General features: G+C 44.6%; 1 protein-coding gene across 2 annotated transcripts in view; it reads left to right on the top strand.

Annotated features, from left to right (window-relative positions):
• Positions 1–13,554, top strand: part of LOC146833753 (protein Cryzl2-like) — a 143,368-nt gene that overhangs the window by 45,254 nt on the left and 84,560 nt on the right. Inside the window, exon 2 of one of the 2 annotated variants that reach the window (XM_085601620.1) lies at positions 9,672–9,828. In XM_085601620.1, coding sequence (XP_085457746.1) covers positions 9,672–9,828 — 157 coding nt within the window. The remainder of the gene's footprint in view (positions 1–9,671; positions 9,829–13,554) is intronic. The other variant, XM_085601619.1, reaches the window with a different exon arrangement.

Here is a 13,554-nt window from a genome sequence, read left to right as displayed (position 1 = left end):
ATAGATTAGTGGCGTAGAGCGCATTGGCGTAGGGTAGTGTAGCATTGATTGTAGTGGTGCAGAATGAAGTAGAGTGGTGTAAATTGCAGTGGCATAGAGTGCAGTGGCGTAGATTAGATTGTTTCAGATTAGAGTGAAGTGGTGTGGAGTGGTGCAGGGTAGAGAGGAGTGGTTTAGAGCAGTGGCGTAGAGTGCTGTGTTGTAGAGTGGCTTGAAGTGGTGTAGAGTTCAGTGGTGCAGAGTAGAGTGGGTTTAGAGCGTACTGGCATACAGTAGAAAGGCATTGAGTGAAGTGCTGTAGAGTGCAGTGTCAGAGTGCAGTGGTGCACAGTAGCTTAGAGTGGCATGGAGGGCAGAAGAGTGGCATATTGTAGTGCAGAGTAGAGTGGTGCGGAGTTCAGGGGCAGAGAGTTCAGGGACAGTTCAGAGTGTAGTGCTGCAGAGCAGATTGTCGTACTGTGCAGTGGTATAGAATAGAGTGGCATAGAGTGCAATGGTGCCGATTGCATTGGTGTACAGTGGTGCAGAGTAGAGTGCAATGGTGTAGAGTGGCATACAGTGCAGTTTTGCAGAGTAGATTGACCTAGAGTGTATTGGTTTTGAGTAAAGTGGCGTAGAGTGCAGTGCTGTGGTGTGGAGTGGAGCAGAGTGCAGGAGAGTAGCGTAGACCGCAGTGGCAGAGTAGATTGTTTCAGAGCAGAGTGAAGTGTCGTAGAGTGCTGTGGTGCAGGGTAGATTAGAGTGGTGTAGAGTTCAGTGGCACTGAGTGGCATCATTTAGAGTGGCAGAGAGTACTGTGTTGCAGAGAATACTGCTGTAGAGTTCAGTGGTGTATAGTAGAGTGGATTAGAGATCAGTGGCACAGCAGAGTAGAGTGGCATAGAGAACAGTGGTGCAGAGTAGACCAGAGTGGCGTAGATCGCAGTGACGCAGAGTAAAATAGATTGATGTAGAGTGCAGTGGCATAGAGTAGAGTGGCGTAGAGTGATTTGGTAGAGTAGATTAGCGTAGTGTGCACTGGTTTTGAGTAAAGTGGTGTAGAATGCATTGGTGTAGGGTGCCTTAAGAATGCAGTGATGCATAGTAGAAAAGTGTGTGGTATAATGCATTGGCATAAAGTGCAGTGGTGTAGAGAAGAGTAGAGAGGAGTAGAGTGGAGTGGTGCAGAGAAGACTGCAGTGACATTGTGTGTAGTGGCACAGAGTAGAGTGGAGTGGGGTAATCTGGAGTATGTTTGATATGGTAGCGTACTGCTATTACAGACAGCACATCTTTAATTGAAATGACCATTAAATTGCACTCACATACAGTTTTACTGATAAAAGTATTACAGCGCACAAAAGATAATGCGTGGAAATGTCATTACACAATGTATTGATCTGAATGTTAGCACAGTTTATTTACAGAAATTTAAATTTTGTTGTGTGCTAGAAAAATAATTAACATCTGTACAGCCATCCTGAAGCACACCCCCAGTTGCCAGCATGATTGTCACATAAATCCTCTCACTTTGAAGTCAGAGAAAACAAAATAAACACCAAGCTCCCTGGACGATGCAGCCTGATATTTAACCTCTGCCTTTGAATGCACAGCAAATGTGGCAAGATAAGAACGAGATTTAAAGGCCTGTTTACGGAAAGCAAGTTAGTAGAAGATTACAGTAAACAAGGTTTGGGTTACGGGAGGGACAAACTCGAGCTGGACAGCCTAAATCAAATAAAGCCAGCAAATAGAAACCAGAAAATGTGAGTTACAAACCACAAAGCCAATGGTATCAACGGTTGGAATACATTCCTAGGTTAACGTTTTACATGTCCCCAAGATGTATTTAACAAACCAGACAGCTGTGCTGTCTGGTTGGCAGCGAGAATGAGTGAGCCTGTAGGCCTCACTCAAGTGACACAGCTTAAAAAGGATCTGTTCACTCCTACTGATCACTACACGGTATGCTGTTACCACCCCACTTGTGCTGCTTAACTCCTGGTAAAGGCAATAGCCTTCCACCAATATGAGGGTAGCGCCTTGGGTGCCCCTCCCGGCCCAACAAGACCTACGTCATGGCAAACACATATGATCCTTGTTTGCCTATGATAACAAAAATCAGCAATAAGTATTCAGACATCTGTACAGTAGGGCACTCACGGCAGGGGTGCACGTCCATTACCATGCAGAGGATTTTTCCATCCCAGTATTTCTAAATATTTGTAATCTCAAAATGTCCCCCTTCATTCCCGGCCTTCTTGCTGCAACATTGAAAATCAAAGCGCTGTTCTGAAGATTTTCACCATTTTGTTGGCTAAAATATAAATAATAACTCTCTTTTAACTTCTCTGCCTGTCTTCTCTTTTTTTTGTGTGTGCACTTCTCTATCTAGACAGTTACCTGTTATCCTGCCGAGTAAGATTAATGGAACAGGGCAGGATACAGGAGATGGACAAAGACATAAAGAGCACAGAATAGCAAAGGATGTGAAGTAGAGAAAGATGTAAGAAATGATAAGGGTGATTTAGAAAGATATGAGTTAGGCAGAAAAACCCCCAGAAAGCTAAGGTAGCCAGGCAAAAAGATAAGGAGCCATAGAAAGAGCAAGATGTAGGTACAGAAAAAAAGATAGAGAGATGTACGATTTGAACTGCAGTAGAAAGAGATAGAAGAAAATGTAGAGGGGGGTGCAGTACTCCCAGGAGTGAAGTAGAGAGACTTAATTTATAAAAAGAGACAAATTAGCGGTAAAGACAGCGAGAGATAGACATAGACACATTGGACTTGAGTTACAAACTACACTTTGTAGTATGTTTTGTAGTACTACTACTAAACCTACTACAACATACTTCAAAAACTGGAATTTTTTAGTAACATGCACTTTTGCGTAAGTTTACTACATTTTGGTATTCACAATCTGCACTTTTGTAGTAACTTACACTTTTGCAGTAAGTCCCTACCTCAATTATTTTCTGTGGGAGGGTGCTGCAGTACCAGTGGTTGGCCTTGTGTAGTGCTGCACTTATTAAAAAAGTGTAAGTTACTACAGATCTATATATTACTATAAAAGTGCAGATTGTGAACACTAAAAAGATGTAAACTTACTAATAATGTAAACTTAATCGAAAGAGTAAGTTACCTTTGTGAATCAGGCCCAGAAACTGCAGAAAAAACAAACCAATTCAAAGTAGAAAGTCAGTAAATTCAGATGAGGTGTAACAAAAATGGGTCAGGTAAAGACGATAGGGGTAAGGGAGAAAGACAGAAAGAGGGGTGAAGTGTTGAAAGACGTGATGTAGAGGAAAAGAAAAAAATGAGACATCTGAAATGGAGAAAGAAGGGTAAGGTTTATACAGAGGTAGAAAGTAGTGAGAAAGGAAAATAGGAAGAGATGGTCAGATATAGGGAACTATGAAAGAAGAGGTTAAGAGGGCTTCTTGGGGTGGAATGGGTGAGTTGAAATCAAGAGAGAGAACCAGAGAGAGGGAGATGTTTGTGTAAATGCAGAGAGAGAGAGCGAGAGAGAGAGAAGTTGATGATATAGAACAAGCGCTAGAGGTTGAAAAATGGAGGTAGCCTAAAAGATGTTTAGACTGGCGAAAGAAAGGGAACCTAGGTAAAACAAGAGAAACGGAGGGTTGAGAGGTGAGATTGTGGACTAATGATGAGGTAAATTGAGAGGTTAGGTACCGAACGAGTGGTGGGGTTGAGAGAAGGTGAAGTTGTGAGAGTGATGGAAGGTGCAGAGACAAATGAGGGGATGGGAGTGGTACGGTAGGGAAAGGACAGAGCGAGAGGTAAGATGATAGAGACCTGTTGAGAGAGATGCAAATGTGAGGTAAAGATAGAGATGATGTGTGAGATGTGAAGTAGATGAAAGAGAAATACAGGGAGGCTCGATGGAAAAAGAGCAGGGGGTCACAGAAAGATGATGTACAGAAAGAGCTGAAGTGGTTGGAGGGGAATGGGAGTGATAGATACAGATGCAGATACAGAGAGTGAGGGAGAGGGGCAATGTCATGAGAGAGGTATGTAGTGAGTGAGGTATATTGAGAGAAAAGTAAGAAAGACAGGTGAGGCAGAGAGAGAATGAAAGTACTACGTGAAGTGGAGAGAGAGAGAGGTTAAGGGAGAGTACTAAGGTAGAAGAATTGAGGTGAAGTAAGGAGAGGCCACCAACTAACTAAGAGTTCAAGATTTAATGTTGGGCAGGCTGGGATAGACACTAGGGGCCCGATTTACTATTGTTTAGTGTGATGCAGCAGAGTAACCAGAGTTTTTAAGCTGTGCTGCGCAAGGGAGAGAAAGCAGCACAGCCCCATATTTATTAAAAATGGCCTCCTGCTGGACGCTTCCCTTATGCAGGTGGACAAACAGGCTGCCTAGAGCCACGCATGTCTTTGCATCATGGTGCAGAGGTGTGTGAGTGCTGTCTAGCATATGATTTGTGCTGGAAGCATATAATTCCACAATTTTGAGGAGCACAGCAAGGTTCTATCACAAGAGATTCTAAAAAGGATCTCTTATAATTTAAAACGTTTACACACGCTACTTGTATTTAGGTCAAATGACAGCAAGAGACTTTTACTAGTCATATAACACAAAAGTTAAATTCACATTTAGATTGTTTTTCTTCATCTTTATTCTTTAAATTCTCAAATTTCGTGATAAAACAGGAGGACAATTCCAATATGGAAACAGCCTACATATTTTGTCCCTATTCACATGGGACTTCTTCAGGGCAACACTCAATCTTATGGGAAGTCTTATCTTCAACCAATAGTAGGACTGTTCGTGATATTGGTGACAGCAGACTCGTATGAGAACCATGGAGCATTACACGCCCTGATGGTCAAATGAAAGTGCGGAAAGCCTGATAAACGTTGATGCCTGATGAGAAGAGGACCTTTGAGTGAACACTCGTATATCTTTCCCTCTTTGGATTACTAATAGGGAATCACAAGGAGAGTATGAAAAGGAACAAGATACCGTGTTCGAATTTGACTGTGCTGTAGATGTGTCTAACAAACATTGGATCTACAGAGGAAATATGAGGTTTTAACAGTATATAAGGAATACTCAGCATCCTACTGTTGGTTGAAGATAAGACTTCCCATAAGTTTGAGTGTTGCCCTGAAGAAGTCTCATGTGAATAGGGTGATGAAGTGAGCTGAAGAACGATGATGAATTCAACCCAGATCTGTGACTAAGGGAGTGATTGTCTGAAAAGTTTCAGTGCTCCGTCCATCATCTCCTTGTGTTTGATTTGTTTGCCCGAAGTTGGCAGGGTTTGCCCAGATGTGGGTCCCTTGCTCACTCTGCCTCTGGATTCAAGCTAGCCTGGCTGATGAGGTGTGATACCCCGAAACCGGTCTCAGGATACATTTTGCCAGTCCAGGGAAGTCGTGGCTTGCCAGTTCGGGCTGGACTGTTCCCATGAGGCACAGGGTCAAGACTGATTTGCAAATAGCTGGGTCTGAACTGGGGTGGCGAAGTTATCTAAAGAACAATAATGGATTCAACCCAGATCTGTGACTGGGGGTGAGTGTCTGAAAAGTTTCAGTGCTCCGTCAATCATCTCCTTGTGTTTGCAGACCACTCCAATGTCTGAAAAACGCCTCATGAGTTGTATCGGAGATGTTCTGTGCCAATGCTGACTTTTAAAAATATAGGACACAGCTTAAAAGATGTAGACAGGCTTGCACAACTGTGAAAAGCAAATTCCTGTAGAAACAATGCATGGAATCTAAAAAATTCTCCTACCAGCTATTCAGCAGTGTGCTTAGAAACTTTCTCAACCCCCTAAATTTTGCAGACAACATTCCAATCTCACAAGAATTGTGCTATTAACTGGCAAATCATTTTGCTCAGAAAGTCCAAATAACTTATAATATTGTAAAAATCCCTAAGTTTCATAGAGAGATCCTCTACCCTGTATGTGAGGGAACCCATCATCTTGAGTGGTCTAATTTTAGATCAGTGACACCTGAGAAGGTCGAAAGTTAGAGCCTCTTTTTGCACAAAAAAATTTGGGTTTCATGACAGCCCTTGTCCGCCATGTGCGCCCCAGGTTTTCGCTCCAGTCTTGGCAGGCAGGGGTCTGGAAATGGCATTGTCTTCTAGGTGCTACAATAAAAGCTAACCTTGATGCGGCAGATGTGAACACTAACATTCTTACCAGCACTTAGAGAAAATCCTTGGTAAAGCTGGTATCCAATAACTCTGGGAATTTCTCGAAGAGGGCAAACTAGTAGATGACTGGAAGATGGGCTTTCGCCCAAGCAGAGGCACGGAAACTGCTGTGGTAGCAATGAATGAAATTGGTCTCCCCTTGGATGATGATGATGATGATGATGCAATAAAAGTGATTTTGTTGATTCCTCTGCTGCGTTTGATACGGTAGACCACCACGTGTTGATGACTAGGCTAGGAAATGCAGGCATCAGTAGCATAGTTTGGAACTGATTTTGATCATTTCTGGCTGGCAACTGCCAATCCTAACTGGGGACGGTTTGGTCTTCTAACATGCTAGTAACTTGCAATGTGCCCAGGGCTCATCGACGTCATCCATAATATTGATTTGGTATGTCTAACTTGTCAGGTCTAAAACGACGGAACATACTTTCTTTTCGACCTGTGCAGTGCACCGGGACACTCTGTGGAGAGCTGTACTCAATACAAGTTGCTTTCATCATCATCTAACTTGTGTTAGACATCCTCGCTTATTTGGGTACCATACTCTTTACAATGCTGATTATATTCAGATTCCGATATGACTTGATAAGCAAGTGCCATGCTCTATGAAGATTGTACACGATTATCTAAGGGTAGTTCTTATGTGAAGGGGACATAATTTTCAAAAGCTTCATTCCGACAAAATGGATCTTTTACTTTGGGTAGAGAGAGACTTTGTTGGAACAAATGTTTATGGATAAGCAACCAAGCCCCATGCCAAGGTGAAATCCTGAAGGCTTCTTTTTGATGACAACCTGGCATTTAACCATCACGGGGCCTCAAGGGTGAGCACTTGTTTTGGTCTGTTAAAACCCTTTAGGAAACACCTACCTTTCCTTCGGAAGGAACCCTGGGCACCTGTGGTATCATTATGCATAATGTCCTGACTAGGCAACTGGGATGCCTTTTATGTGGGCGCAATACCAACTCCAATTGCCAGACTCTAACGTATCCAAAATTAGTCTTTTAACAAATTAAGAAATTTGACCGAGTATCAGTTCAGATTGCACTGGTTCTTTCTTCATTGATTAAAGAATCAAGTTAGATCCACTGTGCCTGGCACAAAAAAGCTACTACAAGGAAGGCGTCTGGGATGGAGTATTCCAGTTGAAACACTACTGTCTCCAGAGACCACCTAAGATCATCAGGACAAGCCTTACTACAAACGCCAAGAATATACAAAGTCCTTACTGGGGGTTGATCCTTCTGCTAACAAGCGTCCAAATTGTAGACCGCCTCCCTATTTCCTCAAGACAAATCCAAGACTACCTGTCCTCCAGGAAAATAATGAAATCCTTCCTGTTTAAGTGATGGAGGCTGCTCACCTTCCCTGGATTGCTGTCATCGCTTGCTTACTTTACTCACCTCTGTTCTAGTTTAGCAGCAAGATGCTACTTAAGTGGTGTACAAAGCACTCAGTAAGTAAATCGGTCAAATCAAATATGATGGTCCATCTTTGGAAATAACATGCCCCCTTGTGCTTGGGGGCATTCCTAGATATTTTCTGTCCTGGATTGCTTTGACTGATATGGTGGATCTAGCTGAAAGGTCACCAGTGGAAATGTGGTTAGACGGTTATCGCTAAACAGAGTCTGCCGCACATGTTTTCCCGGTGGCAGAGCCGGCAGTGGCTCGAATGTCTGGAAATTCTCATTGCCCGTATTCTAAATGAGGTGAAGAAACCAAAAGGATGGCGGACAGAACACCCACCAAAATTTGGGGATATCCTCTACATGAGGCCCTTGGTGTGGTACGCAGACAGAAGGCTAGTATTAAGGTTCGATTTAGAGGAACGCAACCTAGGTTAGAGCAAGCTCCTATTGTGTCACAAGACTATGTGTAAAGGTTGGATACATGTTTTCTTGCTCTTAATTTGTAAACATTATTGAACCATGCTCTGTGCCCTCTATAAAATGTGATGCTCGTGGTGTTCATGGGTTGAACCCCTAGCCAAGTGCACTTTAGAAAATACTGAAATTAAACTAGTAGTTTAACCTACGTGTGATTAAACTAGTAGGTTAACTTACGATGTAGAATCAGCATTTCAGATATCGCGTGGCAATCGCCTCTGATCTCTCAATTACTGTCACTGACAGACAAAATGTTTCTTCAGCATATTTTCAAACCTTTCTCTTGGTTCCCAGTGTGTGGCTGTAGTAGATTATTTTGGAGCCTTCACGATTTGCCCTCTGCTGATGCTGGGATTTAATTCAACTGCTCTCCTAGGAGCATGTGTTTGAGGTGTCTAAGGTGCCCCTTGCTCCTCTGGATGGTCTATAACCTGAGAGCTGGAACACAGTCAAGGGAGCACCTTAATCCTAGTTGGTTGACAAGGATTCCGCAGTCACACTTGATTTTGCCGGGCTCGGTTCTATTCGTGTGTTTGTGGTACCATCCTTTGGCTGGGGACCTTGGCTCCGGAAGGACAGAAATAGCAGCCAAGCTATATTTTCCTTCATATGTAGTTGTTGTTGCATCTGCCAAAACATTTAGTTGAGCTAAACATAATACTTAAAAGTGGTACTTCAACAGGAACGGAGATACTTCTAATTAACATACACAACATTAGCAAGGTCCTCATATGAATAGTTACCCTGCTCCATAGGTGATGGATCTGGAATAGTAGCATTTACATAAATAAACCTTGCCTAGGAGATTGCTCCCTGCTGGAGTTTCCAGCAGCATGACTCCTTGCATGACACCAGCCTCTCCTGTCCATCCTACGTCTGCTATGGATGTCTTTGCAACCTTCTGGTTTGGCAGCGGCTGATGGAGCCGATCCTCGCTGGATCACCTCCTCCACGTCATCAGTCTGGCTTTGTAGGCCCAGACCAGAAGAGGAGTGACTGTGCTCCCTTTTTGTCCCACTCTGTGTAGCGGCTGCTATCGGACCCGAGTGGAGGTGGCAGATGTGGGGGGAGACCACAAAAATAGAAAGAAAAAAAACTTACCTGTAACAGCCACCCGCTGCCTCTCTTTTCGTCATCTTCCTTCTTCCTGCAGTCCCGGCTGGCAGCAGGAAGCACCCGAGCTCCCCTGAGCCTGTCAAAACCCTGCAATGCAGCGTTGTGATTGGTCTGAGGTGCCGTGGTTTGGCGCTAAGTGAGGAATGGGAGGCTTTGCATGTTCCTCACCAGGCTTTGTAATGCAGCCTGGTGGGGAAGGTACAAAGTGCGCATGAATGTTTGACCGACCCAAGATGGCTGGCCAAGCAGTTGTGCGCACTTAGGGAGTGTGAACCACTCCGCCCCCTGCTCTTGCCAGCCCTGCCCCGAAGCCACTGACTGAAATAGGTAAACTAAAATGATAATAACAATAGTTATCATTTTATTTTTCCTTTTGTTCAGTGGGGCGATGCTCCTCCGCCTTAGCGCCCACTCTTCTCCCATTCTACCATCAGTCATGAGGTATTCAGTGTTTGTGTTTTAATCTCTCTCCTTTCTCTGTTGTTGCAGAAGATGCACCTCCCAAAATGATGCGTTTGGATTGGATGCCTGCGATGGGATGGGTCGTTCAACTACCCGAAGGGCCTATCGGGCGGCACTATGCAGAGCGCTGAAAAAGCCATTGGTGATTGGGGATGTGCCCCCCCGCGAGCTGCAGCCTGATGAGGTAATGTGCCCTGACAGCATCTCCACTACAAGTGTACAGAGGGAGGGATGTGGAGTAGAGGTAGGTCAGAATTGTAATTGAATTTGTATAGTGCTTACTACCCCTGACTGGGCATCAAGGTCCTTTTTTCGGCGAGTAGCAGGCTACTCTGGGACCCAAAGAGGATTCGTGTCGAAATAGTATAGGGAGATATAAAATTAATTTGAACTGTGGAAATGTGAGTTTGTTATTTTGATTGAAAAGGGATAGTGAAGGGATAGAAGAGGGAAGGGTTTGCATTTATATAGCGCTTGATATCCCTGATGAGGTGTCGAAGCGCCTTTCGGGGTGTAGCATGCTATTTCGGAACCTAAACAGGATTGATGGGAAGAACATTCAAACATATCGGCTTCAGAATTAATGTTTACACATGAGATTTGTACAGCAGATCAGCAAACGCTTAAAGCAGAGTTCTCAAATTAATGCTGTAGCATTAGGATGAGGAAATTCTGAGTACCCGCTAATTCCAGCCGAGAACCTCCGAAAAGCACACTCAATTAATGTTCACATTTAAACATTTATTCCGGCTGTTTAAAAAAATAAATATACTGAGCATGAACTTCTAACTCAAGCGAGTAACTGTGGGATGTCCAACAGCTGCAAAGAGAAAAATACATAAACATAATAATGGGAAAATGACAACAGAATAATAAGAAACCCAAAAAACTGTGACCTATATAATGTATATGTAAAAAAGCCATATCAGAGAAAATACAGCCTTTCCAAATTGACTAGTCGCAAAAAAATTCTTGAAAGTAGAACACAGCAATGTCAGTAATAGAAGAGAAAAGAAAAGTGTGTCTGGCTAAACAGCTGGGTCCTGCTGAAGGGTGCACAGATGCCATAGTTGGCCACGGGGCAACAGTATGACTGGTGGTCGCCAAGTGCTCTCTAAGGGTGGGTCGATGGGTGGGGTAGAGGGAATTTAAGACCAATCCACCAAAATATTGTCCGATACTCTATTCTCTAAAGGCACAGACGTCAGACGGACTCCCATGAAGATTATATAACAGCTGCTGTAATACAGGATTTGAGAGAGCGCTCGCAGAGCCTACAGCAGCACAGGCGGCGCAGGCACATGCGGTGAGAGGAAGCGTCCTCCAGCACTTACATGATTGTCATTTAGCATTTGGATAGCGCCCAGCCTGCCTGTAGTCCAGGGTTTTGCTCCCCAAACGTTTCCTTCAGCAGGCTGTAGTCTGCCTCAGTTTTGTGGAGAACTGCAGTCAGTAGGGTGAGTATGGATCTGTAGTGACTTGTGAGTTTTGGTGGGTGAGACTGAAGAGCTGTACAAAACAACTTGTGTATTTCCTTGCTTGGAAAGGATGCAGAATCAATCAATCAGGGGTTTGTAAAGCGCACTACTCACTCGTGAGGGTCTCAAGGCCCAATGAATGTATATACAGAGAGATCTCCCTTTATAACGTGCATTAAAATAGGACCTATAGGCACATAGTGAGCTCCCATCCGAATGTACAGTAACTTCGGTCATACAGGTACAATGGGAATTCTGTTCAGAACATATAAGCAGATGGGTCCTATAGGTAAGACAGGAAGTCCTGTTGTGAAGGAAGCCTCCTGCATTACCCTACCTGCTTGATATTCTGCCGCCAGTGCACACGGCTAGAGTGAATCCACTGGAGGTTGAGATGCTGCACTCCAGAGCTGAGCTCTTTTGAAACTAGGCCCTTTGGGATGATAATTCCCACTGTAGGGTGGTAACTACTGTCCCCGCCTACGAGGAGGCTTGTAGAGATGGCAGCGGATCATACCTGTGGTACAGGCCTATTTTACTCACAACCACTGTTTACTGGACATGCCCAGTATGTCTCACCAGTTCCCCATAAAAGGAGTTCTCTAGCTCCCTTTGGTTTGTAGTATGTGTGGAATGTGTGTTTCATATATGTGCGGCTAGAGACCAATGTAGGGCAATCGTGTCTATTTGGGACACAGTGTGTGAGCTGCATGAGGTGGTGGTTTCCTGGTAGACTTGCCTCACCCATGCTGGCTGTGACATCCTGCTTCTTATGTTGTTTGGGACCCTCTACTTGATGCTGTAGTAATCTGGCAGGCAGAGGCGTAGCTTCAGGGGGAGTGTTTGGGGTGTTACACCCCCCTAATAAATGGATTTTTTAATAAATAGTTGGGTACCGGAGCTTTCAGTCGGGTATGGTAAGTTGTTTAGCAGATTTCACCTGGGGTTTTTAAATACTCAGCAAGACAAAAACACACACACACAAACACTCACGTCTCTTGAAGGTCTTAAAACATGGTTATTCGATAAAATACTCTTGTTTTTAGTATCTCCTCACAATCCGTACTCATTTCACTTTTCACTGGCCCTAAGCAGTGGCGGCTCCTCCGCTAAGGTGGAGGAGCATCGCCCCACTGCTCTATGAGCAGTGCAAGGGAAAAATAAAATTCTAGTAATGGAATGTTATTATCATTTTATTTTTAGTATAATGGAGCCAGGTTAGGGTGGGGCGGGCTGGGCTCCCGTCGTAAGTAGGAGTGGTTGGTGCATCATAAGTAAGCATGACGGTCTGGCCAGCAGTCTTGGACCGGCCAAACAGTAATGCGCACTAAGCACATTCTCCTCCCAACTGTATTGCACAACCTGGGTGGAAAACATGCACAGGCTCCCACTCCCTGTATATGAGCCGAACCAGGCCGCTCAGACCAATCACGACGCTGCTGTCATGATGGTGACAGGAGCGTTGTGATTGGCTAGGGGAGCCTGGGTGCTGCCGGGAGCCTGGAAAACAGCGAGGATGAAGGAGAGGTGGCGGCTGGAGACCAGCCGGTAAGGCTTCTATTTTTCTTTCTTCTTTTTTTCTAACGCTCCCTCCACGTTTCCTACCAGCTGCCACTGCCCATAAGCCCCCATCATGCACTGCTTCTTACATAATGATTGACATGATATGCCAGCGTGATTGTCGGAATATCTGAAGCTCACACCCCCCCTAGCCTTACTGACCAAGCTATGCCCTTGCTGGTGAGCCTGGGGGAATTGCCAGGCCCTCTTTGTACCGCTCGGTTACCTGCTATCCACACAAACTCTACTTCTCCTCCTTTTCTGTGTTGTACTTTAGGTCCCCTGACTGTCGCAGCGCTTTGGCTCGAACAGTCTGTCTCAAGCCCACTAGTAGGCTACCAGCCGTGAAAGGTCTGGGAAGGTGCAAGAGAAGTAAGGATGATACACTTCTCTTGACTTGGGTTATATTTCACAATATAGAAGAAGTTGACACCTTGGTTCCTTTTGGTTTTCTGTTAGTGCTCTCAAAGTCAAATGATTAGTTGCCTTGTGGGCCAACGACCTCATACTGTCAGAATTTAAAGAGACTCTGTTCTCCGGTGCTAAGATGATGTTTGGCAGGGACAAGACCACTTTTGGTGGCTGTGTTCCTTAGGACTAGGAACAAGTCTGTGACCCTGGAGAAATCCATGGTACTGTGACCTGACCAGGGAGAGAAAGTGAACTGCGGGGTGAGGAGAGGGTCTGGCCCCTGACTAAAAGAAGAACCACACAGCACACATCTGTCTGAAGGTCTGTATGGAGTTCACCTTTAAGGAGTGAGCTGACCAGGTGTCCTGGGATCCTTCAAGCCCAGCTGGACACAGTCCGATAGAGTAGACCAAGCATTAGCCGAGGTCCAGGAGCTACAGAGACTCCTTTCCAGGAAGATA

The sequence above is a fragment of the Triturus cristatus genome, chromosome 4_2 (genome assembly GCF_964204655.1).
Source record: "Triturus cristatus chromosome 4_2, aTriCri1.1, whole genome shotgun sequence".
In the NCBI taxonomy this organism is placed as follows: domain Eukaryota; kingdom Metazoa; phylum Chordata; class Amphibia; order Caudata; family Salamandridae; genus Triturus; species Triturus cristatus.
Note: the sequence above shows the minus strand (reverse complement) of the source record. Positions and strands in the feature narration are given on the sequence as shown.